At 35.2% G+C, this 27,782-nt stretch overlaps 1 protein-coding gene across 4 annotated transcripts; it reads left to right on the forward strand.

The window, feature by feature from the left end:
* Positions 1-27,311, forward strand: METTL14 (methyltransferase like 14). Of its 4 annotated transcripts, none has more exons than XM_032333279.1 (11): positions 1-215; positions 5,319-5,407; positions 6,228-6,315; positions 7,963-8,043; positions 8,404-8,491; positions 12,394-12,484; positions 13,691-13,832; positions 18,764-18,856; positions 21,206-21,322; positions 22,433-22,541; positions 25,387-27,311. In XM_032333279.1, the coding sequence occupies exons 1-11, from the start codon at positions 150-152 to the stop codon at positions 25,689-25,691; spliced, it is 1,269 nt and encodes a 422-aa protein (XP_032189170.1). In that variant the 5' UTR covers positions 1-149; the 3' UTR covers positions 25,692-27,311. The 4 variants fall into 4 exon arrangements, with proteins under 4 accessions (XP_032189170.1, XP_032189169.1, XP_032189171.1 ...); XM_032333278.1 differs by having other exon boundaries at positions 2-215; positions 22,433-22,643; XM_032333280.1 differs by lacking the exon at positions 1-215 and adding an exon at positions 729-932 and having other exon boundaries at positions 22,433-22,643.
* The last annotated feature ends 471 nt before the right edge of the window (positions 27,312-27,782 follow it).

Below are 27,782 nucleotides of genomic sequence, written 5' to 3' on the forward strand. Positions count from 1 at the left end.
GGAAGTACCTATTGAGGAAAGGGAGAGAGATACCGGGTGGTAGAAGATTCCGGTGAATCTTGTGTTCCACAGACTCAGAAGAAAAATCGGGTGGTTTTTCATCCGCTAATTGTCAGGCTTTGGGGGCAGTGGGAAGCAGGAGCTGGGACATGGACAGCCGCTTGCAGGAGATCCGGGAGCGGCAGAAGTTACGGCGACAGCTCCTTGCACAGCAGGTCCGCGGCCCAGGGAGGAATCGAGAATGCGCGTGCGCGGTTCCCTTCTCTTCCTCCTCCCCCTCTTTCTTTTCTGTCTTTGCCTACGCGTTGCGGTGCTTACTTCCCTGGTTCCGCAACCCCGATCCCTAGACCTTCCTGCTTTTCTTGCTCTTAACTGCCGCAGTACCTTGAATATTCTTCATCTGTGCCGCGGCCATTATGTTGCTAAACCGAACGCCACGATTGGTCCTCAGCAACCATTATGGAATGCGCGCCGAGTGTCCGGCGCAGGGCTCAATGATGGGGAGACAAAGCTTTGGTCTTTGTAAATAAATTACCCTCGTTCGCGCCAGGAAAAGTGATTTGTTATCCCTTAAGTTTCTCTAAACTATTTAAATGGTCGTCTGTGTCAGGCCTTTCTTCTTAGTACCTAGTTCTTGAGATTGTGGCTTCCTTGTGAAATAGATTTATAGTGTTTTCTTTGGGATCATATCTAAAGACTGCATTAGAAGTAGCCCGAGTGTAAAATTTTAGTTTGTCCATCTTGTGTGTTGCTAAGTACTGTGTCTTCGTCATCACCCACTGCTAATACTTGAATTCTCACTCTGTTTAAGCCACAGTAAACATTTGGAATAGATATCATTGACGTCCCTTACCAAGTAATGAAACAGGCTAGAGAGGTTAGGTAGTTTTTACCCCGTGTCACTCACCGCTAGACCAGAAAATTGAATCCAGGTGAGTCTCTCCAAAGCTCCTGTGTGAATTAACACTTGATCAGGAGAGTACACATGCAGAAAATGCAGATGCACACCTTTACTTAGAGTCAGAGTTTGTGTTTCCCATTCTACCGTTCATATCACTGAAAGTGATGGAGGAAATACTACGAGGTTTTAATGAGGCATCTTACTGTTATTTTTCAGTAATGAATCTTGGTTTTAGTAAATGAAAATTTGAAACTTATACTCTTATGATCTGATGAAAAGGTTTATGGTGCATATATATATATGTATTAAATATATATGTTTATAGTATATATAACCATATATGGTTATGGTGTATATAACCATATATGGTTATGGTGTATATAACCATATATGGTTACGGTATTTATAGTCATATATGGTTATGGTATATATAGTGTTAAAAACGTGGGAATTGGAATCAGACCTGTTCTGTCCCTCTAGCATTATGATCTGGGACAAATCAGGTATCTTTTCCAAGCCTTCTTTCTTGTACCTTCTTTTATTGTGTTGGCTTTAGAATATTCAGTAGCTTTGTTACCACCAAGTAAGGTTCTTATTTTTTAGTTTTTTTAGATTTTAGTTTTAGTTTTGACTCAAAATGCATTCATAAATGGTTACTTTTGTGTCTTATTATACACCAGGGGATCTAGTAAGCCCCTGGCAATTCAACTATGAATAAAAAGTGGTCCTTACCCTAAAAGAGCTTGCATAGTGCAAAAAATTTAATGATGGGTGCCTTTATTAAGTACCTTTAATGAATCAAGACTCTGCTAAGTTTTTATATACATTATCTTCAGTCCTGCAAGTCAGATGCTATTTGCATCTTATAGATGAAGAAAATAGAGCTCAAAGAGTTTAAGTTACATGCTGAAGTCCACAAAGTTTATAAGGTTGCAAGCTTGTAGTTAGGCTTTTCCATGCTCTTTCCAGTACACTAGCTGCTCCCTAGTCTTCTAGTTGGTTAGGAACTATTTCCCCTTAAGAAAGAATGTCTGATATAATCAATGACAGACCTCCACTTTAGCAACTAATTTCAGCCTTTCTTTCAATTGTTTTCTCTATTTGAACAACACAGATTACTCTCCAGAATGTGGTTTGTGCAATTTATACTTTACAATTTTTTTTTAAATTGTACTTCTTTTTCTTTGCCTTTATCATTTATTTTTTTATTTTTTTAAGATTTTATTTATTTATTTGACAGACAGAGAGCACAAGTAGGCAGAGAGGCAGGCAGAGAGAGAGGGGAAAGCAGGTTCCCTGCGAAGCAGAGAGCCTGATGCGGGGCTCGGTCCCAGGACCCTGGGATCATGACCTGAGCCGAAGGCAGAGGCTTTAACCCACTGAGCCACCCAGGCGCCCCTTGTTTATTTTTTTAAAGAAAATTTATTTTTTTTTCAGTGTTCCAAAATTCATTGTTTATGCACCACACTCAGTGCTCCATGCAATACGTGCTCTTCATAATACCCACCACCAAGCTAACCCAACCCTCCACCTCTCCCCTCTAAAACCCTGTTTGTTTCTCAGAGTCCATAGTCTCTCGTGGTTTGTCTCCCCCTTCGATTTCTCCCAACTCACTTCTCTCCATCTCCCATGTCCTCCATGTTATTTCTTATGCTCTACAAGTAAGTGAAAACATAGGATAATTGACTCTTTCTGACTTATTTCACTCAGCATAATCTCTTCCAGTCTCTTCCATGTTGATACAAAAGTTGGGTATTCATCCTTTCTGATGGAGCCATAATACTCCATTGTATATGTGGACCATATCTTCTTTATCCATTGGTCTGTTGAAGGGCATCTTGGTTCTTTCCACAGTTTGGCTGCTGTGGCCATTGCTGCTATGAACATTGGGATACATATGGCTCTTCTTTTTACTACATCTGTATCTTTGGGGTAAATACCCAGTAGTGCAATTGCAGGGTCATAGGGCAGCTCTATTTTTAATTTCTTAAGGAATCTCCACACTGTTTTCCAAAGTGGCTACGCCAACTTGCATTCTGTCCTCCTTCCTTTCTGATTTCTATGCATCTACTGTAGCACAGCTCAGGTCAGAACATTGTAATGAAAACTGTCTTGATCTCTCTGACTAAGGGTCTTCTTCTAGCTGGTGTTCGTTGTCCTTACTGTTGAGTACACTACTTAACATTACTTGTTATACAGAATATAAATGTCAGCATTACTTAGCTATAGCTTTGTTCCCAAAAAAATCGTATATGCTTTTAAATGATACCAAATTGTCGAAATTGTTAAAAGAACATATTTAGTGCTTCCATAACAGAAAATCTGTGATTTACTTACTCCAGTCATTCCACAGATTTGTTTTTTGTTTTTGGAGCATGTGAGGACAATTATATAGGTCAGCAGAATTTTAACTTAAAGCATTTCTAATGTAATACATTGTATTCTAATGTAGTAGGAAATCTAATCGGTTCATTCAAATATTGAGCATCTACTCTAAGTCAGGCATTATACAAGCTGTGAACATACAGATACCAAGAGGACAGCGTTCATCTGCTTGGAGAACTTAGATGTAACTTGTGGAGCAGTAAACAAAAGTAAAGATAAAATAATTTAAGTGTAAAATAATCAGAAGTCATGATAAAGACCTTGAAACAATATGAACAGGAAGTAAACAAAAGTAAGACCTAAAATAATTGAAAGTTGTGTTAAGTACTAAGACCCAAATAAGGAAATAAAAAGGAGAAAAGTGGAAGGAGGCTACCTATTCTATGCACTCCTTAAGGAAATCACTTGTCCTCATCTGAGACCTCAAGAGAGAGGAGTCAGTCATGGGAAGATTAGAAATCATTTTAACTATGGAAAGTAGATGTGTCTTTTAACTAATGAGAATAGGGTTCAGGAAGATTTTATGGGAGAGTTAAAAAGTCAGGAACATTTGATACATAGTAAGAGATCTGTCATTGAGAAACCTTAGGGGAGTCATGAAGTAGGCAGACTAAAAAGGCAGTGGTGATTGCTTAAGATCAAGCAAGGGACTTGTAGCTCTGATATTTTAGTATATTCCCTTTCCTGAGCTAAAGAGACTATCTAATGCAGATTTCCTCATGCCTTGCTTAAGAATATAAAATTGTCCCTTTATATAAAATATAAAATTGTCCCTCATGGCCTCATGTCCCTCAGTTGTTCATTCGGCTTTTATTTAATCAATTATTTATTTATTTACTTACTTAAAAAAAATTTAAGGTTTTTTATTTATTTATTTGACAGAGATTGCAAGTAGGCAGAGAGGCAGACAGAGAGAAAAAGGGAAGCAGGCTCCCTGCCGAGCAGAGAGCCCAATGCGGGGCTCGATCCCAGGACCCTGAGATCATGACCTGAGCCGAAGGCAGAGGCTTTAACCCACTGAGCCACCCAGGCGCCCCCTGATTATTTATTTGACAGAGATCACAACTAGGCAGAAAGGCAGAGAAAGAGGCGGAAGCAGGCTCCTTGCTGAGCAGAGAGGCAGATGTGGGGCTGGATCCCAGGACCCTGAGACCATGACCCAAGTCAAAGGCAGTGGCTTAACCCACTGAGCCACCCAGGTGCCCCTTCATTTGGCTTTTAAAGATGTCCATGAACTGGGTGCCTGGGTTGCTCCGATGGTTAAGCATCTGCCTTTGGCTCAGGTCATGATCCTGGGGTCCTGGGATTGAGTACCACATCAGGCTCCCTGCTCAGTGGAGAGCCTGCTTCCCCCTCCCCATTTATCTCCCCTTCCTTGTGCTCTTTCTCTCACTCTCAAATAAATAAATAAAATCTTAAAAAAAAAAAAAGAAGATGTCTGTGAACTGATCCCATTTTTTGTAGCCAGCTTATCTCAACTAGTTATTTGTTGTATTTTGCAGAACTTCCCTGACTGCCAAACAGAATTTGCATTACCATTTTTTAGGTATTATTAAAATTCAGTGTTGTGCCTATAAATCATTGTATAAAGACTTGGCTTGAATAAAACTGGATAAATATTTATTACAGCACAAGATAAATAAGGTAATAATATAGGAGCTGATGGATACAAAGTGTTAATGCCTACCACTCTGTATACACTATATGAGCTGCTTTTTTTGTTTTTGCTACTACTACTAAATTGTGTTTTTTTATTTACTTGAAAAGTAGAGGATGGCTAAAATTGTCTTAATTTCAAATACAACTGAAGGTATAAAATGCTTGCTAGCTCTCAGATTTGTTCCTAATTAACATGGTTTTGTTCCAAGGTATTTACTGTTTTTCCTGCAAGGTAATTAATCCACTTGCCTGCTGAAGGAGTTAGAGTTTGTTTGTTTGTTTTCAAATACCTGATATATTCAGTGTTGCTACTCAGGCAGGAAAGGCTATCCGGTGCTTTATGATCTAATTTTTGGTTTTTGTCCTTTCTCAGTTGGGAGCAGAAAGTGCCGATAGCATTGGTGCTGTGTTAAATAGCAAAGATGAGCAGAGAGAAATTGCTGAAACAAGAGAAACTTGCAGGTCAGTTGAATCTTTTTTTTTTTAGTGAAATGTTAATATTGTGAAAGAGTTATTGTTTGCTTTTAAAAAAAATTTTATTAGAGGGCGAGCATTAGTGAGCTGGGGGGCAGAGGGAAAGGGACAAGCAGACTGCCCGCTGAGCAGGGGGACCCCCCCCCATTATGGGGCTTACTCCCAAAACCCCAGATCGTGACCTGAGCCAAAGGCAGACGTTTAACTGGTTGAGCCACCAAGGCGCCCCTGGTTATTGTTTTGACAAACAGATAATCCTAGGTATGAAGTGTGTTATGTCAAGCATCAAAGTAAAGATTTCAGAAATACTGATTTTTGGTTTTTAGTATTCATGAACTATGAAACACTTTCTGAATATAGTAAGTTCTCATTCATAAAGTAGTTAGAATGGAATTTTAGACTAAGAATTAGCTTATACACCATGGATTAAATTGTTATATTTACAAATTCTTATAAAGAAAAACATACTTTACCCTAAAAGTGGTATTCATTTGGTAGTTCATAAAGCACTTCAGAATTTTTCAGGTTATTAATTTGAATATCAATTTTGCTCGAGGCAATTCAGAATGATATATAATATAGACGTTTCTTTTTGCCATACATCCATTATAAAAGCTTATTTTCCTGTTTGGTTGCTTTCTCATAAAAGTAAAATACAGAATTGACAATCAGGTTGTGTGATTTTTTTTTTCTTAATTTATAAACTAGATGAATGAATAAATACTGTTTAATCAGAAAAAATGTGCCTTGTTCTGTTTTTGTAAACTGTTTCTATATATGTGTGTGACACTTCAGTTTTAATTTTCAGGGCTTCCTACGATACCTCTGCTCCAAATGCAAAACGTAAGTATCAGGATGAAGGAGAGACAGATGAAGACAAAATGGAAGAATATAAGGCAAGTAGAGAACAGGGCAATTTTCTGGTCAAGAAAAATATAAATCCTTACAATAATAGATTCTTTTTCTTTTAAATTTGCTTTTATTATTTTTTTAAGATTTTATTTATTTGAAAGAGAGAAAGTGCACAGAGGGAGAGAGCAGACTCCCCGCTGTGCAGGGAGCCCAACATAGGGCTCAGTCCCAGGGGGTCATGACCTAAGCCAAAGGCAGACACTGAGCCACCCAGGCGCCCCACAGTAGATTCTTATCCAGGAAAATAAATTTAATGAAAGCTCAATTTTAAGCTTTGTAAAGTAAATGTCAGTAGCCTATGTATACAGGCATACCTTGGAGATACTGTAGGTTTGGTTCCAGACCATCACAAAGAAGTGAATATCGCAGTAAAGCAAGTCAAGTGAAATTTTTGGTCTCCCATTGCATATAAAAGTTATGTCTACACTATCTTATAGTCTGTTAAATGTGCCTTAATGTAGCATTAATATCTAATAAAGCAAGATAGATACCTTAATTTAAAAATACTTTATTGCTGGGATGCCTGGGTGGCTTAGTCAGTTAAGGATCTGCTCTGTTCATGATCCCAGGGTCCTGGGGTTGAGTGCCACATCAGGTTTCTTGCTCAGCTAGGGGCCTGCTTCTCCTTCTGCGTGCTGCTCCCCCTGCTTGTGTTCTCTCTCTCTCTGACAAATAAATAAAATCTTTTTAAAAAATGCTTTATTGCTAAAAAATGCTAGCCATCTTTTGAGCTTTTCAGTGAGTTTTAATCTTTTTCTTTTTGCTGGTGGAGGGTCTTGCTTCAGGTTTGCTACAGTTTCCACATCAGTGTTTGCTGCTTCACCTTACACTTTTATGTTATGGAGATGGTTTCTTTCCTTAAACCTCATGAACTGACCTTTATTAGCTTCCAGCTTTCCTTCTGTGGCATCCTTACCTCTCTCAGGCCTCATAGAATTGAAAAGAGTGAGGGCCTTGCTCTAGATTAGGTTTTGGCCAAAGGGAATGCTGTGGCTGGTTTGATTTTCTCTCCAGACTAATAAGCTTTTTCCGTATCAGAAATAAGGCTGTTTACTTTCTTACCATCTGATAAAAATAGTTTCATATGGTTTTTAAGAGAAATAAAATTGTCCCATTGGTGGTCATGTCTTTCATGATTTGAGCTAAATCCCAGTATTTACAGTATAATGAGATAAATAATACTAGACAATTCAGTCAACAAAATCAGTAGTTATAGACAGGTATTTATTGATGAGAATGAAAAGGAAATTTTTATTATAAAAATAACTAGGTAATGAAAAGCATGCAATGACTTCAGTGTTTGACTTTAATGATAATTTGAAAAATTATATCTTAGGGAAATGAAATATTTATATTGAGTCTTGGGGTGCTTGGGTGACTCACTTGGTTAAGCATCTGCCTTTGGCTTAGGTCATGATCCCAGGGTCCTGGGATTGAGCCCCACATCAGGCTCCCTGCTCAGTGGGGAGCCTGTTCCTTCTCCCTCTGCCTGCTGCTCCTCCTGCTGATGTTCTCTATCAAATAAATAAAATCTTAAAAAAAAGTTATATTGAGTCTTACTACTCAAGATATCATAAATACATAAAATATTCCTTCTATACATAAAATGTCTTTAATCTTCCTTTTCCAAGGATGAATTAGAAATGCAACAAGAAGAAGAGAATTTGCCTTATGAAGAAGAGATTTATAAAGATTCTAGTACTTTTCTTAAGGTAAATAAATTTTCATATTATAAGTCTTCACATTTCAGCTCTATGCATGAAAAAATTTTAAATACTATTTTCAATATTTTTCAGTTTTTGAGGAATTATCATTATAAAATAAAAATTTTAAAATTATTCTTGAAATAATCTTCTGATACTTGGCTATTTAGGATGAGATAATGCTAAATCAATGTTTGTAGCCACTAAGGAGTATTACTGTCATTTTAGTTGTGTTTCCAAATATTACTATTTTTTTTAAATGTATCAACTTCTATTTTATATGGCCTCATAATAAAAAATAAAGTACAGAGTTAGTGTATCTGCCATTAGAGTAAAATGCTCTTAATTTAATTTTGACTTTTTCTTTAGGGAACGCAGAGTTTAAATCCCCATAATGATTACTGCCAACATTTTGTAGACACTGGACATAGACCTCAAAATTTCATCAGGGATGTAGGTATGTTAGATTTGTTGGGAATATGCTATTGCTAACTCTTGATTACATGCATGTACTTTATCCATTTTGTGGATTATTTCTAACAAAATCATTTTTCCTGGCTTGGCTTTTCTAATTCCAGAATTATTTTTCCTGGCTTCCTATTTTCATTCTCCATACTTCTAGTATACCCTCCTTTCCTTCCAGCAGTGTTACTCACTCCCTTCCTTCCTTCCTTCTTCAGTTTGGTTCTGTGACTATCCTTGCATTTTTATTTTACTTTCATTTATTCCCTCTTTGGTGCTTTGCTTTTGTTTGTAGGCCTGATTTTCTCACCTATAATATTTTTTCCCTTGTCTCTAAAGAATTTAACATTTCATGCAAGCCGACTCTGTTGGCAACAAATTTCCTCAAATTTTTTTTTCTAGGAAAGTATTTCTCTTTCACTTTTGAAGAATAATTTCACAGAGGTTAGGATTCTTGGCTGGTGTTTTATTCCTTTCAACACTTTAAATATTTCACTCCAATCTTTTCTTGCTTGCATGTTTCTAAGATACTGAATATAACTGTTGTCTTTTTGTTTATCTTTCTATTTGTTCTTCTGTAGGCATGGTGTTTTTTCCCTCTGGTTTCTTTAGGATTTTTTCTTTATCTTTAACATTCTGTAGTTTGAAAATGATATGCCATAAGTTTAGGGTTTTTGGCATTATACTGTTTGATAGTCTCTCTGCTTTCTGGATTTGGTTTGTTGTCTGATATTAATTTGGAGAAATTATCAGTCATTTTTATTTTAGATATTTCTTCTCTTCTCTCTCTCTTTCTTCTGGTATTTTTCCCTTACACACATTACATTTTTTGTAATTGTCCCATGGTTCTTGGATTTTCTAGCTTTTTTTGTTGTTGTTGTTGCTTTTTTGTTTTTTTCAGATTTTGTTCTCTTTGCTTTTCAATTTTTGAGATATCCTCAAGCTCAGAGGTTCTTTCCTCGGCTCCTGTCCAGTTTACTAAGTCTCTCAAATGTATTACCCCTGCATTTTTAAAAAGAGCTTTATTGAGATAATTCATATACCATATAGGTCACCCATTTTAAAGGGTATAGTTCTGGTTTGTTTTGTTTTGTTTTTAGTAAATCCAGTTTGTGCAGTCACTACCACAATCTAATTTTCATCTCCACTAAAGAAACTCAGTATCCATTACTAGTTAGTTCCCATGACCTCCTCCTCATCTGCCCCCAACCTTAAGTAAACATTAACTAACTTTCTATTTCTAGCTGTTTGCCTATTCTAAACATTTCACATAAGTGGAATTGTACAATATGTGGTATTTTGTGACTGACTTCTTTCACTTGGCACAATATTTTCAAGGGTTGTTGATGTTGTGGCATAAACCAGTACTTCATTTATTTTGACTGCCAAATAATATTCCATTGTATGAATATACCACATTTTGTTTATCCATTCATTTGGGTTGTTTCCACTTTTTGACTGTTATAAATTGCTGCATGAATATTCATGTAAAATTCTTGTGTAAACATATGCTTTCATTTCTCCTAGGCATATAGCTAAGAGTAGAATTGTTGGGTCATGTGTTAATTCTCTGTTTAGCTTTTGGGGGAACTGCACAATTACTTTTCAAAGCAACTGTACCATTTGACATTCTTCCCAATAGTTTATCAGGGTTCCAGTTTCTTCCCATTTACTGTTATCTATCTTTTTAATTATAGCCATCCTAGTGGGTATGAAGGGATTTTGACTTGCATTTTCCTAGTGATGACTAATGATGTTCGGCATCTTTTCATATTTGTTGGCTATTTAAATACTTGGGGAAAATATCCAAACTCTTTGCCTATTTTTTAAGTGGTTATTTGCCTTTTTATTATTACATTATAAGAGTTTATATTCTCAATCCAAGTCTCTTTTTAGACATATGATTTGCAAGTATTTTCTCCCATTCTGTGGGTTGCCTTTTTACTTTCTTGATGGCATCATTTGCCATACACAAAAAATTTAATTTTGGTACCATCTGATTTATTATTTCTGTGTTGCTCACAAGCAACTCTTGAAGTTACTCTTGAAGTAGAAACTGATTTTAGTGTTTTCATGAGCAAAATTTAGCTGTAGCGTAAAAAGTTATGATACTGTGAATTGAAATAAGCCAGTCACAGAACAAATATGCAAATACTTAAGTACCTAATAGGGTATATGTAATATAAATACAATAAAGTAGTCAAACTCATGGCATCAGCGAACAGTGATTATCAGGTGCTAGAAGAATGGGAAAATAGGGAATTGTTACTGAATTGATAAAAAGTTTCAGTTATGCAAGATGAATGAGTTCTAGAGATCTGCTGTGTAGCATTGTGTTTGTAGTCAGTATGCTGTTGACTGTAGTCAATAAAACTTTAAAAATTTGTTAAGGGTAGATCACATCTTAAGCGTTCTTATCAAACATGCACAGACACACATACACACACACACACCCAGAGGAACACAAGAAAACTTCTAGAGGTGATGGATGTGTCTGTTGCCTTGGTTGTGATGATTTCACGGATGGATGCATATGTCTAAATTCATCAAATTGTGTATATTAAATATTTTTCTATGTTGGTTATACTTCAGTAAAGCTGTTTTTTATGATAGCTGTATAACTGAATTTCAGAATCCACCTTTATGTTTTTAAGATACGTATTTCCCCACAGCAAAGATAAAAATACTTAGGAAACTATTACAGATTGAGAAGAACTTACATTTTCTGTTATAGAAGAGTGAGATCCGATTCTACTGTGATTAAAACCTGATTATAATAAAATCTTTAAACTTGTTTTATGCAGTTTGTTTTATAAGCACTGATTGAAGAGGCTTTAGGAAATCTTTCACTTTTACTCTTTGATATTAAGGTTATTAATGTCTGTACTTTTCGTTTTTAAATTGAGATGCTTATATGATTTGTATTGTTAGGAATATGTTTCTTGGGGTGAGGGGGGAGAAAAACCAAATAAAAGATTTTAGGAATCTTTAATATTCAAAGCTCTACTTATCCCTGTAGTTGCTAAAACAGGCATTATGCTGCTTTACCTAAAATCTCTTCTGAGCTCAAAGATCTAAAACATTTTTGAGGACATGGGAACAGTGAGTCTTGTGTTTTTAAGTACACTTTGTAGGACTTATATATGTTTTTTAAGATCTTAAGCCTCAAAATATATATGGGGATTTGGTTCATAATGACGAGGAGATGTGAAATCTTTAAAATTATAAATATTGATATAAGAAATACTCATAGTGAAAACAACTTGTCTGGGAGGTGAGAGGTAGTCTACTATTAGGGACTCATTATCTTCTTTACTAGATTCGTTCTAGGGTTGTGTCCATGAGCCATAGCCAGTTAATTTAAGGTCATCGGCTGTGTTTCTCTCATCTCTAACTGTTCTTTGTTTCTTCCTATATGTAATCATAAGAAAGAAAATAAATACTCATTTTCTCTGCCTTTGATAACTACTTAAGAAGCTAAATACAAACTCCAGTAATCACTAGCTTCTTAAGGAGAAAGAATTCTTTTAGCTAATAGAAAGGGGGAAGACATGATAGAAGGCAGTTGTTCTTTTCTTTCCCTTAGAACAGACAGAACGGCTTAACTTAATGCTATGAGCAGATTTAACTTAAATATGAGAGATTAAATGGCTTATTAATTTGGACTGAGCTTTAGAACATCTGTGTTTTTGCTTCCATGTGGGATTAGGGTCATTAGATATTAAATATATATGTGAAATATTTAAAAAATACTCAATTAACTTTTTTAAAAGGACACAAGAATAAAGTGGTGATTGTGTATTGTTGTGTTTTCCTGAGAGGGCTCATAACCTTTGAATTCACTGATACTAATTTCCATCGTATTGAAATTTAGTATTTACTATTTTTTGTCCTCAGGTTTGGCTGACAGATTTGAGGAATATCCCAAACTGAGGGAGCTCATCAGGCTGAAGGATGAGTTAATAGCTAAATCGAACACTCCTCCTATGTAAGTGTTTTTTTTCAGTTTTCATTCCCAACTTGGGCTTAAAATAGCAGTTCTTTTATCTTGTGGCCTTTCTGTTTGAAAAAAACTCAGCACCTATATAATGTTAACAAACTTTCCCTGTGTATGGTAAAATAGATTCATTTGACATTCCAGTGCTGAGTGCTCTCATTTTATTTTATTTTTTTATTTTCTAGATAATTTCTTTAAAGTGTCTCTAAATGTTTTCTTAGAAAAATAATTCATGTTTGTTGTATCTTGAGTTTCTTAAAATGATTTTGAATGACTTTTCCTTTCAAAAAGCAGTTTATTTGTTGAAGGAATTTTAGAAAACTTAGATGAAGGAAAAGAAAAAGTAAAGGTTAATTATAACAGCATTCAGGGATACTAGTCTTAACATACTGGATTATGAAAGTTCATTTTAATCTTTACTAAACAGAGTAATATTTTCCTCAAAAATGTGTAAAAAGTCTTTGAAATTGGAAAATCTACTTAATTCACATTTAGCTTACTTTGAACATTTATTTATACATTTAACAATTTGCTAAAATATATTTTTTTAGTGATTAGAAGAACCACAAAGAAGTCCGAGTGTGTGGAGAAAAATATTAGCAGATTCTAACATTCATCCAATTTAAAAATCTGTTAAAGTGTTTTGTATTTAAATTATTTTAACACTATGTATAGAAAAAAAAACTTTCAGTAAAGGCTAGTCGTAATTTATACTGTGTGGCCAGAAAAGGCTATTAATATAAACAATTCTACTAACATTGATAAAAGAAAATTATACCCATCTTTAGAAACAATTTTTTAGAAGGAGGCTTTTAAAGCTAACACATAGTTTTTCTAACTTAACAATTAAGAAAAAATAATGTGGTAGTCCTTAGGAGATTCAGATGATAACGAAATGGGGCTCAGAGACTTACACTCATATGGAAGTATAAAAATGAGAGAAGTACACTCTTGATGTACATAGGGGAATTTGATTTTATTTTGTAGTGTGATTGTAGACATCTTGTAGAGAAGAGTGTTGGTAGATGGTTTACTGTCTATACTGAGGAAAGATATTCCTGCATAAAAAAGGTATTCAGTAATTAGTTTATGATTATTTTGTACATAGTGTTTAGTAATATTTAAGAAATTCCTTTCATTCTTATCTGTAAGGTATTTGAAAATCTCTTAGTCACTTTTTATGCCTTAATCAAATAGGTACTTACAAGCAGATATAGAAGCCTTTGACATCAGAGAACTGACACCTAAATTTGATGTGATTCTTCTGGAACCCCCTTTAGAAGAATATTACAGAGAAACTGGCATCACTGCTAATGAAAAATGCTGGACTTGGGATGATGTATGATGAAACTTTCTACATTGTAATTATTTCTTTTTCAATGAATATTTGAGAAGATTATAAATATTCCCCTATTTTTAGGAATCATAAATATATAATATATAATGTGGCAGAAGATCCAGGGTACATTGACAGTTTTACACTATCTTTGGTCTGATTCTTCTTTTTGGGGCAGAAGTTGAAGAGGTAGTGAGTAAATAGTCTGTGGAAGACTTACAGTTCCAGTCTTAAGAGTCCTTGGATGTATAAGTAGGAGAGTGTAAAACCAGAATGACTGGTAATTCTTTCTGCATTTGCTTAGTTTTAGTAAACATTAGAGTATTTTTTATATATATACACACACACACATACATGTAAAACATGATTTCTTTTTAAGGAACTTACAGTATAATAGATAAAAAAGATACATAATTTCAGTATAATATAATTGTCATAAAATCACATTTTCCTAAATAAAATTAGGCAAGCTGGTAACTTCAGTCAGTTACATAAAGTTATCTGTTTTTACTGATCAATAACAAAAATAAATACTTACTGAGCACTGCTCTGTGCTAGGCAATGTGGTAGGTAACTGGAGATTCAAAGGTGAATAAACCCTGGTTCTTGGACTTAAGGAGAATGTAGTTTAATGGGATAAAAATTGACCTAAACAGATAATTGCATTATTATTTTGTTAGTTCTATAACAGAGGACTGTACAAGATGATCTGAAAAAAACTAACCAAGCCTTGGAGGATAGAGTACATGAACAAAGAGGAGGTGACACATTAACAGTATAAATACTAGTTGTAATTGGCCAGATAAAGAAAGGAATAGGATGGTGATTCCAGATGGAAAGAACAGTATGAGCAGAAGGGATGGAGACAAAGAATATCTGGTTTGTAGGTTGATGTTAGAACATAGATTGGTCCTTTCTTGAGATGATGTCTTCTTAGAAGCTTAAACTTTTATCCTGAAGACATTAAGGAGTCTTTGAAGGGCTTTAACCGGTTTAGTTCAGTGGTCAGATTAGTGTATGGAGTATGGACTAGAGGAAAAGTCTGGAAAGGGGAGAGCAGATAGAAGACCGTTGCAGTAGCCTAGTTAGGAGATGAAGGGACCATAAATAGGGGTAATGGTAGTAAGAATAGAAAGGTGATAAATTCAGTAATGTGTAATAGGTACTGTGGTGAGCTCTCGTGATTGGAATGAGGGGGGAGAGTTAAGGATGATATGAAGGTTTAAGTCTTGGGATAGGTGAGTTGATTCTTCACCAGTTGAGAAAGAGTGAATTTCAGAAGAGCTGGATTGGAGGGATTAGATCGTATTGAACGTGTTGATTTTGAGGTATATGTGAGACATCGATGTGGAGGTTGTAATAGGAATATATCATTCAAAGGAAAGATCTGTGTCTCAAAATACAGATTCAGAAGATGAGTGCATCAAGCCTATGAGAATAGACGAATTTGTCCTAAAATAGTGTCTTAACTAAGATAATATGTGGATTGAGAGTAAAGCCTCAGGAAACTTTTACATTTAAGAGGCACATGTAAAAGAGTATAAATGTCATAGGGGCCATGGGAATAGGGAATTTTAAGGAAAGAGTAGGCAGGAGTGTTGAGCACAGAAGGAAGGTTGGGAAAGGAAAGGACTGACATCTGTCAAGGCTGGTGTTTCATAGGAAATGGTGCTGCATCCTTGCATGTCCTCCTGTGTTAATGATAGTTAACATCTATTATTTAATCTTCAGGATATACCTATGGTTTTTCCTCCTTGAAGCTTTTCCTTTCATCTCAATCCCTCAGACATTTTTATTTACATATTTATAGATATTACCACTTTGAAAAGGTTTTTCCCACCCTCTGATAATAAATGTAATTTGTACTTACTGAAATTCAGAAAGGTAACAGTATATAGTATTCTAAAGGCGACGCAAAAGACATAATACTCTCGATACTTATTGCTGGGAATTTTCCAGATAGGTTGCACAAATTTATGTTCCTTCCAGTTATGTTTAAGAAACATCTATGTAGCCATATATTCATCAAAATTGACTAGTAATATAAAAACAATCTTTGTGACCTTAATCAAAGGAAAGAAAATTGAAAAAAAATCTCATTATGTCTTTGATTATTATAGTTGATCCTTGAACAATGTGGATTTGAACTGTATGATTTCAGTTATACATGGATTTTTTTACAGAAAAGTGTAAATATATTTTCTCTTCCTTAGGATTTTCTTAGTAACATTTTCTTTTCTCTAGCTTACTTTAAGTACAGAGTGTAAATACATATAACATAAAATGTGTTAATTGTTTATGTTATCGGTAGGGCTTCTAGTCAACAGTAGGTGTAATTAGTTAAGCTTTGGGGAGTCAGAAGTTATAGTCGCATTTTTATGGGGGGTATGAGTTGGTGCCACTAACCCCTGCATTGTTCATGCGTCACCTGAAACTAGGCTGAACTTTATTTTCTCTGGCCAGTCTCTAAGGTTTGGTGAGTAAAGGCACAAGAGCTTCAATTATATGTGACAGACTAATAGAGTTTTTGAAATAAAGGAACTCTTTTATATGTATATTCTTGATTTCAGTTTAATTTTACTGAACAGCTCTGGCTGGCATAGTTGAAATGTTTTGTCTGGCCCTTGAGCCCTAAGTTCTTAACCTTTATGTGATAATACCCTAAAGAAAGTGCCAATAGTTAAACCAATATATAAAATGTAAATAAGAAAGAGGATTTCACAGGTATTCTCTTTTACATTAGAGAGTCAGTAGTGGTCAGCACATTTTGGCAAAGAACATAAGGACTTATTTAAAATACCAACAATTAGCATTTAGAACTGCAGTGTCAAGAGAATAACTTGCTTAATGTTCTTCACTAATGTGTGACATCACTTATTTTTATCTATTTCATCTATAAACATGTAGGAATATGTGTGTGTTACATAATTACTTATTCGTATTCTTAATGAGAATATTAGATGAGAGATTTCAAGATTTTAAAAAGTCAGAATATAAAACTCATTAGGTTTATACATATTGTCACTTACGTCCGTTATTACTGTCAAATAATATTTTTCTTTTTAGATTAAGTTAGAGATGGTAAGCTTATAACTTAAATGGATCTGTTACTAAAGTTAATATTTTTTAGGGACACCTGGGTGGCTCAGTGGGGTAAAGCCTCTGCCATCAGCTCAGGTCATGATCTCAGGGTCCTGAGATTAAGCCCCACATCAGGCTCTCTGGTTGGTAGGGAGTCTGCTTCCCCTTCTCTCTCTGCCTACCTCTCTGCCTACTTGTGATCTCTGCCTGTCAAATAAATAAATAAATCTTAAAAAAAAAAAAGTTAAGATTTTTAAAATAAATGAAACATAAATATTTGCTTAAACTATGGTCTCTGAAACTTAACTGTGGCGGAAAACTGGAAGAAAAAGAATATCATATAAAATGGTTGGTTTTACAGTTTTTTATGTGACTGTGGAAACTTACAGATTTAATTATTTGAACTTTTTTTCAGTGTGACACAAAAGGGAAACACATATACAAGGGAACCACATATAAGGGAACAACACATACAAAGGAAACAAAATTATACATTAATTTTTGTTTCAAGTTTTTATTTACATTCCACTTAGTGTACATATAGTATAATATTAGTTTCAAGTGTAGAATTTAGTGATTCGTCATTTACATACAGTACTCAGTGCTCATCACAACCAGTGCCCTCCTTAATGCTCATCATCCATTTAGCTTATCCCCTGCCCACCTCCCTTCGTCAACCCTGTTTGTTCTCTATAGTTGAGTCTATTTTATTTTTGCCTTTGTTTGCCTTTCTCTGTTTTTCCCCTCTATGTTATTTGTTTTGTTTCCTAAATTCCACATATGAGTAAAATCATATATTTGTCTTTCTCTGACTCATTTTGCTTAGCATATTCTGTAGCTCCATCTGTGTCATTGCAAATGGTAAGATTTCATTCTTCTTTTTAATGGTTGAGTAATATTCCATTGTAAATATATCTCACATCCATATCTCTTCATCAGTTGATGGACATTTGGGCTGTTTACATAGTTTGGCTATTGCTGATAATGATGCTAGAAACTTTGGGTGCATGTGTCCCTTCAAATCAGTATTTTTATATCCTTTGGGTAAATACCCAGTAGTGCAATTGCTGGATCGTAAGGTAGGGTAGTTCTAGGTTTAACTTTTTAAGGAAACTCCGTACTGTTTTCCAGAGTGTCTGCACCAGTTTGCACTCTCACCAACAGTTAATAAGGGTTCCCCTTTACCTGCATCCTTGCCAACACCTGTTTCTTCTTCTGTTGTTAATATTAGCCATTCTGACAGGTGTGAGGTGGCATCTTATTGTAGTTTTGATTTGTATTTCCCTGATGAGGAGTGACTTTGAGCATCTTTTCATGTGGCTTTTGGCCATCTGTATGTCTTCCTTGGAAAAATTAGACTATTTTTTGGCATTTCAGACTTAAAGTATACATTATAATGAAATGTGCATATTGATTTATTTTATATAGAACTTATGTGAATACTGGAAACCAAATCTTCCCCAAACATTTGTTATATTTCATTTTAATTTTGCTCCTAATTTGGGAGTAATTTAACCTCTTCCTATTTCAGTTCCTTTTTCTATAAATCATGAAGGGCTGCTCTCAAGCTACATCTTATAGAATTCCTTTAGTCTATGAATATGGTCCCCCCCCGGTAACCTTTTTCTGTATGAAATCGTGTGTGTGTGTGTGTGTGTGTGTGTGTGTGTGTGTGTTTGTTTTCTTAATATAGAATAAGAAAATAGAATAATTTGTAAGGATAAAATTTATTTGCTAATGAAAATTAGTACATTTAAAGAACACATCTGCTTAAAGTCCTGATAAATCTCAGTGGTTGTTCTTTCGGATTTAGGATGATTGGGTAAATGTAGTATTGTTTTGGTTTTCCACAGATTATGAAGTTAGAGATTGATGAGATTGCAGCCCCTCGATCATTTATCTTTCTCTGGTGTGGTTCCGGGGAGGGATTGGACCTTGGAAGAGTGGTAAGATGTTTTTTTTTAAATTGGATTTTTAATTCATAAGAAAAAATATAAAAAGTTTGAAGATAGGTGTTATTCTGTCCTTTGTTTCTTGAACAGTTGCTAAAATACTCAGAAGGAAAAAATATGTTCAGAAAAGAATGCATGAAAGGCAGTACTCTTCAGTTAACTAGCACTAGGGTTCAATAAGTCCCAATATAATTTGTTACAACTTCAGAACGGTTTAGACATTTGAAACTGCAGCTCAAAAACAGGCTGCTTAGTATCATTTGCTACTCATTATGAGTAGCTAGAAGGTACTCTTCTGAATAATATTAACTTCTGAATTCCACATAAAAACCAAAACAAATTGGAAAAATAACATGGCATCTGGAACGCATGGTTTGAATGATCAAATGAGAGTGAGAAAGAAGTTACATAACACCTGTATTTATTTTAAGCATCTTGTATTTCCTGTATTTCAGGACTTTATTTTTCTTATTGCACTTATTTTGGATTTCTAAATGGAAATAAAGTAGCATATGCCTTTTTATCTAAGAATCACGGGAGCATGTGGCTACGTATTAGAAGGCTTCATTCAGTTTTAGTCTCAGTTCTGCTGTCTAGCAATGAAACTTTTGGCAAAGAGATTTTTACTGTGGTAGGTTTCAGTTTCTTCACTTGTTACTAGATGACACCTTCCATTTTTAGGATATATTTTGTTATACAGCAGATAATCTCACTTAAGGCTAGTAATTTTCGGAAGTGTCCATTTGACAGGTGAAGAATTTAAGTAGGATTATTTTGAGATAAATTTATGCTAAAATCCTGAAATTCTGCAGTTACTTTGTATTCTTTATATAAATAACAAGTTTGAGACTGTTAGATCCTTGCTTGTGTCGTTTATTAATTCCAATGTAAGACTATAACTGCATTCCAATTGGGTATCTATTTTTTGCTGGCACCTCTCCAAGAAGCTCTGGAAAAACTAAGAAAATAGAAATATACTGTATGTTTTTATAGGTATGTTGGTATTTACCTTTTATAGCTGCTAATGTCTGGCTTTGGGCTTGCCTTCCACCTCCCAAATAAGGTTGAAAATGATTGGGAGGTTTTATTGTATTTGTTTATGTCATATTGGTGAAAGCAGATTTTGGCCAAAAATTACTGCAAAAATAATTTAGCATTAGAAATACTTAACAGGCTTTTTGTTAAATTGATTAGGGCATGAGGATTTAGACCCTTGTGGTTTATAATGAATATCCAGTGCAAAACAAATAATTGGCGACAGGAACAGATACTGATCTTGATTTTTGAGATTTTAAAATAAAAATCCAAGTTTCATTTTGAGGTGTTTCTCACTTTACACAGTAAGGGCATTCCTGAAATGAACAGTACCAACAATATTCTACTGCACAGTTTAGTTATTTTCCCCCTACTTTCCTTTTAGATCATTTGGGGAGGGGGTATATCTTATGTTTTTATTCCCACCAGCTATGCAGCACATGTATTGGGTAGTGGGCCCTCATTATGCCACTCTAAGCAGTGTATTAGCAAGTATTTGTTACATGTTCTTATATAACAGATTCTAGGACACTAAGGGTCAGATCTCTATTTTCTAGATTGTATAAAGATGAAAGTACAGTTTTATCCAGTAATGAGCTATACACTGAAGCTGAAGTTGTTAGTTAATATTAAATATATAAAGATAACGCAAGACTCTCTTTTGAAAAGAGGCTATCAATTAAAATACTTTCTGTAGTTTTTAGCTTTGTCAGAGGATAGAAAATTGAGGTGCTGGGAATCAAATTATCTGTTGAATTTTATGATTAAAGAGGGGGCTGAGTGTTTTATGATTTAAAACCCCCTTTTGGGGCGCACCTGGGTGGTTCAGTGGGTTAAAGTCTCTGCCTTTGGCTCAGGTCATGATCCCGGGGTCCTGGGATCAAGCCCCGCATCGGGTTCTCTGCTCGGCAGGGAGCCTGCTTCCCCCTCTCTCTCTGCCTGCCTCTCTGCCTACTTGTGATCTCTGTCTGTGAAATAAAATCTTAAAAAAAAAAAAAAAAAAAACCCTTTCTATTGATTCCCGTGGAAGGTAGTATTAAAGAATTGGAATATTAGTAAAATTATGTGTTTTCATATTTAACTTTATATATTATATTATACTAATTTCCAGAATATGTCTATGCATTCTATATATTGGCTGCTTAAAGACTGGTTTTTCCTTTTTTTCTATTTCTGAATTAAAAATTACTGTCACATCTTGGAATTTAGTGTCTCAAACCTCTAGGAAGTTTTTTTAGTGCTGGTTGGTTATTTTAACTTTTGTTTATTTCTTTTAACTAAGGCTTTCTTTTTTTAAATTCTTTCTAGTGTTTACGCAAATGGGGTTACAGAAGATGTGAAGATATTTGTTGGATTAAAACCAATAAAAACAATCCTGGAAAGACTAAGACTTTAGATCCAAAGGCTGTCTTCCAGAGAACAAAGGTATTGCCTTTACTGTTTTGTTATTTTTATTTTCATTATTTTCCTTCAGGTTTTTCCAAATGACTGTATACTATTTAATTTTGGTAGAAAGGTTCTTTTCTTAGATTTGTACAAATGGCATTGAATGTTATAATAGTACATCCAGTTTAATTTTAAAATATTCACCTTGTTATCTCAACCTTCACTGTGTTAGAAAAGGTAATATGTATTCTTGTGTGTTCCAAACTGTTGTAATTCTAAGTCATTATGGACTTTTGGTACCTCTGACCCCCCCAGATTTTTTCCCTTTCCCTGGGCCCAGAAAAAAGAGATGGCAGCAAGACTGTCACAGCTGGTTGGCTTAGAGGGATATTTTTATCCTCCCAAAAGAATCCTAAGAACCTACACAAGAACCCCTGAGAACCTCTGCTCCATAAAACTGCCCTGTTACTCTCAGGCTTTAAAAGTTTGTCCTTCATTCTTTCACTCTTTAGGGAGCAACTGGTGGGAGAGTCTTTCTTATTAAATCTTTCCTAGACTGGAAAGTTCTTTTCAAGGAACCTAAGTTACCCTTGCCATAGTTTTTGGAGTCAAGTGAGAGATTAAATTTATTTAACCCATATGCCTGCCATTTAGATTAGAGGAGGTCAAAAAAACAAAAAATAAATTGATTTTCTCATTTTTTTATGTTGAGTCATTAGAAGTCTGTATACATAATTAAAGTCCCCTTTCCATATAAAAAGACCTATATCTTATATATCATTTTGATCTTGAATCATATATGAAGCCCATTATAACATCATTTTAAGATTCTAAGGTCAAGTGTCATGCTTCCGTAACTGGAGAAAACAAGTTAATTATTTAGTGTTGCAGAGGAAAAGACTCTGTGGTCATTGACACAGTTCTAAAACATCATGGCCCCCAATTTGATACTGTCATGTCTAGCTTCCCTGGCAGTCTTCTCACATCTGGAAGTCCAGTTTTCCTATTGTGTTTTTGCCGATAGAACTCTTTCCCACAGATTTGGAGAAATGAAGTTTGTTTTGGAATTTGGGACATCGGAAATGTATAATGTTAGGAAATAAGACTGCTGATGAAGAGAATAATTGGTCTGCTCTTGATTTTATTTAGGAACACTGCCTTATGGGGATCAAAGGAACTGTTAAGCGTAGCACAGATGGGGACTTCATTCATGCTAATGTTGACATTGACTTGATTATCACAGAAGAACCTGAAATTGGTAATATAGAAAAGCCTGTTGAAATTTTTCATATAATTGAACATTTTTGCCTTGGTAGAAGACGCCTTCATCTATTTGGAAGAGATAGTACAATTCGACCAGGTAGGACCTTAGAAAATCTTTAAAAAACTTTATCACCCCTGGTGATATAGGTGTCAAGAAATAGTATACAGTGCTGTGTTAAATAAAATTCTTGTGATGTGTTTGATTCCTCTTGCTGTACTTCAGATATATGCCAAACTCATTCTTAACTCTTCATGGTCCTCTACTTTCATTCATACACCTGACAACCTTTTCTCACAACTCTTGTCTAAACTGGCCACCTTCCCCTTATACGCCTCCCCCCGCCAACTTTTCCTCCTTCCAACACGCTCTTTCCCCTTACTCTGTTTTCTTTTTCTTCTTAACACTTACCATTAGATGAACTGCAAGTTCATTTGAGCGTATGTTTTAGTCAGTTTCTTCAGCGTACAGTCTCATGGAAGGCAGATAATGTCTTATTTACTTATTTCTACCCAACATTCAGATGATTCAGTAAATAACATGTTGAAGAAATGCGTAAGTGAATAGTTAAATAATCCCACAGAAAATAACCATACATTTGTGAAGTACAGATCTTGGCTTAATTAGAAACTAAAATACCTAAGCTTGTTTGCTTACACGTATAGTGGTGTTGTCTTTTCAAAGTTTTAACTTTTTATGAAACCAATATAATGTGAATTTACTACTTTGAAAAAAAATGAGTAGAAAATAATTAGACTATTATGGACAAATTTTTTCTTAAAAGGACAATTTTTATGTACAGAGTGTTATTGAAATATCAGTATATTCTGTTTTATTGATTTCTCAGAAAATATAAAAGTAGCATTGCTTTATTCATAATATATAAAATCAGTCTCTTTGCCTCAGCATGTTAGAAATCCAGTTTAAAGGTGAAAAGAGCCAGAATCTTGTTTTGAATAGCCTACATTTTTTAAAAAGTAAAAAGTTAAAGAACTTATAATAGAATAATTGGCCATAAAAGTACCTAAGAATTTAGAAGAAACTCTGATTTTCATTCTAAAAAAAGTAATCCTTGGGGCACCTGGGTGGCTCAGTTGTTAAGCATCTGCCTTCGGCTCAGGTCTTGATTCCAGGGTCCTGGGATCGAGCCCCATATCAAGCCCCACATTGGGCTCCCTGCTCAGCAGGAAGCCTGCTTCTTTCTTTCCCACTCCCCCTGCTTGTGCACCCTCTCTTGCTATCTCTCTCTCTATCAAATAAAATCTTTTTTAAAAAAAGCTATATCCTTTAAAAAAAAAAGTTAAAAAAAAATCCTTAAAGTTGCCTTAACTTATGTGTATGACATAATCCACCCCTCTTCTCTCTCCCTGCCCATCAGCTACCTCTGTGTGCTGTGATGAGCAGAGTAACTTGAAGATATTTCAGTTGTAGAAACTCATGGCCTCAACTTTCATGAAATTATGTAAAATAGTAAACAAAGTAAATAGTTGAAAGATCAGTCTTTATTGAACATTTATAGTTAATATGTGGTTTTTCCCATTCCAGATGCAATTTAATCAGAAATCATCCTTCTTATAAGCTAAGTTGTATAGCAATGTAGCTGACAAAATTACTTTTGAATACCTATAGAGGTACAACATGTAATGCAAATTCTGAGAAATTATTTTTATTTACTTCATTTAAGATGTATATTTGAGTTGGATGTTGAAGGATGTAATTTTTAGCAGGTTGAAAGGATAGAATGGGTACAGAGGTGGGGTTTTATGTTTTGTTTTCTTTTACATTATGATGTGTTTTGTTATTTTTTAAGATTTTATTTATTATTTGAGAGAGAGAGATTGAGAGAGAGGACGAGAGAGGGAGAGGGTCCGAGGGAGAAGCAGACTCCCTGCAGAGCAGGGAGCCAGATGGGAGAGAAAGTCCTGGGACTCCAGGGTCATGACCCAAGCTGAAGGCAGTCAGTCGCTCAACCAGCTGAGCTACCCAGGCACCTCACATTATGATGTGTTTTTATTTATATTTTCAGAGGTGGAGATTTGTATGGAAGCAGTTATATCTATAGTGATTTTTTTTTACTCAAATGAAGTAATGAAAAGCATTAATGAAAAATGTGACTGGAAATTTAGTTCAGGTTTCATCCTAAAAGACATTAGATACCATATATATGAATCTGTGTTTTGTGGAGAGTCCTAGAAGATTAGGCAGAGAAGTGACCTATTTTAGTTTGTTTTAGGCTTTGTGCTTTCAGAGGGAGGAGAGGCTGGGAGAGCATTACAATATATATGTGTGTTTGTGACGTGTAGGGGGCTGGCCTAATAGAAAAATAAAGACTGACATTTGAGGGTGACAGTAGGCATGGAAAATGGAAATGAACAGGAACAACATGGTAGTGGTTGCGTTTCAGGTACCTGTCAGCTGGATTAGTCTTGTGGTTGGGAAGAGTAGAGGCAAAAGTTGATTCCAGGATTTTAATCAGAAAACAGTGGTATCATTTCACAAGTAGGAAGGTTAATAAAATTTATTAAATTTTCACTGAACCCAAACTCAGTGTAGTGTGTAATTTTTTTTCTAAGTGCTGCTCTAACAGAATGTAAAATGTGGATGGAGATAGTAAGGAAGATATTTTCCAAAAGTTAACAGTCATGAAGATGAAATAAGATGAAATCTGTATAATGACTAAATGTTGTGTGTTCTGTTAAAAAAAATACTGGATGAGTGATAGGGGCATCTTTATTTTTAATTTTAATGCATTTTTAAAAATGCATTTGAAGATTTGAAGTAGCTCCTAAAGAATTAGTAAGAGAAATGGAAAAAAAAAAAACTTTCTTTCCCTCTATTTCAGGCTGGCTTACAGTTGGACCAACTCTTACAAACAGCAACTATAATGCAGAAACCTATGCATCCTACTTTAGTGCTCCTAATTCCTACTTGACTGGATGTACAGAGGAAATTGAGAGACTTCGACCAAAATCACCTCCTCCCAAATCAAAGTCTGATCGGGGAGGCGGAGCTCCCAGGGGTGGAGGAAGAGGTGGAACTTCTGCTGGCCGTGGCCGAGAAAGGAATCGATCTAACTTCCGAGGCGAAAGAGGTGGTTTTAGGGGGGGCCGTGGAGGAGCACACAGAGGTGGCTTTCCACCTCGGTGACTTTTTAAGACACTGATCTGTTAATGCCTCTATATCTTCTTCACTGTAGTTTGATTTCCAACTGGGGGACTTTGTTTAGCATTCAGTTCCGGCTTGCACTTTGCTTTAATTTCTCTAAGCTGCAGGAATATTTTAGCCAATCTCCCTTGCAGTTGTTACACATATTGTGTAGTTTTATCCAGGAAAAACACGTCATCCTGCCTTCAGTCATGTGCATGTAACTTAACAGTGCAAAAAACACCTTCCTTTCAGAGACTAATTTATTCTGATAGATTCCAACTAATTACCGAGGCTTTTGCCTTTTAGAAATAGTTTAAGTGAACAGTGAAAAAGACCCAATCTGTAGTGTCATACTAGTGCCAAGAGCAGTTGATAATAGGCATCCTACCACTGCTGTCGTGGCAAATGGAAAGCTGTCTGGGAGCCTTGATAGAACGGAGTTGGGACAGATGGTTAACTTCTGTCAAAGTTTTAACATTTTCTTGATGAAACAAAGAGTCTTTTTTTTTTTCTTTTAAAAAAATCTTATACTCAGATATAATTTGAATACTACTGAAAAATTGAGAGAATTTGAACAAAATCAGCTCCTCCTAAATCCAAATCTGATAGGGGAGGTTGGTGCTCCCAAGGCAGAGGAAGAGGTAGAATTTAGTAGGCCGACTTAAAAAGAGAGAATGTTCATCATAATTTCAGTTGCAGGTGACTGTTAATCACACTTCTTAAGAGGCAAAGGAGGACAAATATCCAAGTGCTAGAACTTTGGTGTAGACTTGGATTGACCTTCAGAGCAGCTTCATATATTCCTTAGCAAAGTAAAAGAAACGAGGCAACAACAGAGAGAACTGGTTAATCAGGTGTTTTGAGAATAAAGTATTTGGTGATGAGGAAATGACATCTTTAAACTTGTTATGGAGAAAACAGTATTAAAAACCAATTACAGAAGACCCTCAACTTAAAACAGCTTAGAAAATGGAATTGCAGTTGCCTTTTATTAAAACCATATGGTGTGTTGTTTTTAAGAGCCTGGTTTTGCAGATCGGTTGGTTGTATAAAGCTTTCTTCTGTCATTTCTCTTCCTATACTGTAACTCATGTTTTAAATGAATTTGATGAATGAAATAACCATTATTGTTCTTGAAAAATATATTTTTTATTTTGTGTATGATTTTTCTAATGAAACTTTAAACCCTTGAAATGTGGGAGTCTGTTTTCTCTAAGTGGCATTGCCTTTGTTACCAAATGAAAAAGGACTGACTTAAGATCAGACTTTTGTTTTGGTCTTTGATGCATTTTAGTAGCCATTCTCAGCTTTTCATTGGCTCATGTTATACCTAAAGTGAGGTTATATTACACACACTAAAGACTCAGTTTGAAGATAAGGGCTGAATTATAGAAATAGGGTTGAGATTCTTAAAAGCCTGGTAAATTGAATGTACTCAACCTGTTGGTACTTTGTATTTGACTAATGCCTTTTTTGATGTAGATACGTAGATGTGAATCACAGTTGGTTAGAATTTTTACTGAAATGATCCTTTATTTTCAACTTCAGTAATTATAAAGTATCTAGGTAGTACTGCATTTGTCAAAGTTGACATGAGAATAAAGAAGATAGATGTTCTAATTGCCCAATGTGGGTCTTTAGAAATTCCAGTTAGGAAGTGACCCCATCTTATAAACAAGACTCTCTAGTTTGGTTCATACCTGGGCCTAGCCAAGAGAAGGCAGCGTTCTTAGTGCTTACCTGGCCTAGTTACCTGTGAGATGTACATCATAATGTCATCTTACAGAGAATTGGGAATGGCGTTTTTGTAGGTTGAAAGTTAAATATGCCCACCATATTTAGAATACAGCAAATAAGAGAGGAGGAGGTCGTGGGGGAAATGCAAGGCCTAGAATTATCTCTTTGACAATGTAATGTGGAATTTTTATAGCACAGGATGGCATTGACTCACTAGTTTTGCTACCCTTCACTTTCAATAAAGGTTGGGGTTATCATTTTTATGACAGAATCTGTATTCATTGAGGAAACATTTCCAATGAAAACTCAATAATCTGACCTCTTCTGGCTTTTGATCATCTTTATATTCATTTA

Source organism: Mustela erminea, chromosome 2 (genome assembly GCF_009829155.1).
Source record: "Mustela erminea isolate mMusErm1 chromosome 2, mMusErm1.Pri, whole genome shotgun sequence".
Taxonomy (NCBI): Eukaryota; Metazoa; Chordata; class Mammalia; order Carnivora; family Mustelidae; genus Mustela; species Mustela erminea.

Coding starts and splice junctions, on each gene's coding strand:
- METTL14 (XM_032333278.1), top strand. CDS start 150: ATGGACAGCCGCTTGCAGGAGATCCGGGAGCGGCAGAAGTTACGGCGA. Junction 216..5,318: donor GACAGCTCCTTGCACAGCAG/GTCCGCGGCCCA, acceptor GTCCTTTCTCAG/TTGGGAGCAGAAAGTGCCGA. Junction 8,492..12,393: donor AAATTTCATCAGGGATGTAG/GTATGTTAGATT, acceptor TTTTGTCCTCAG/GTTTGGCTGACAGATTTGAG.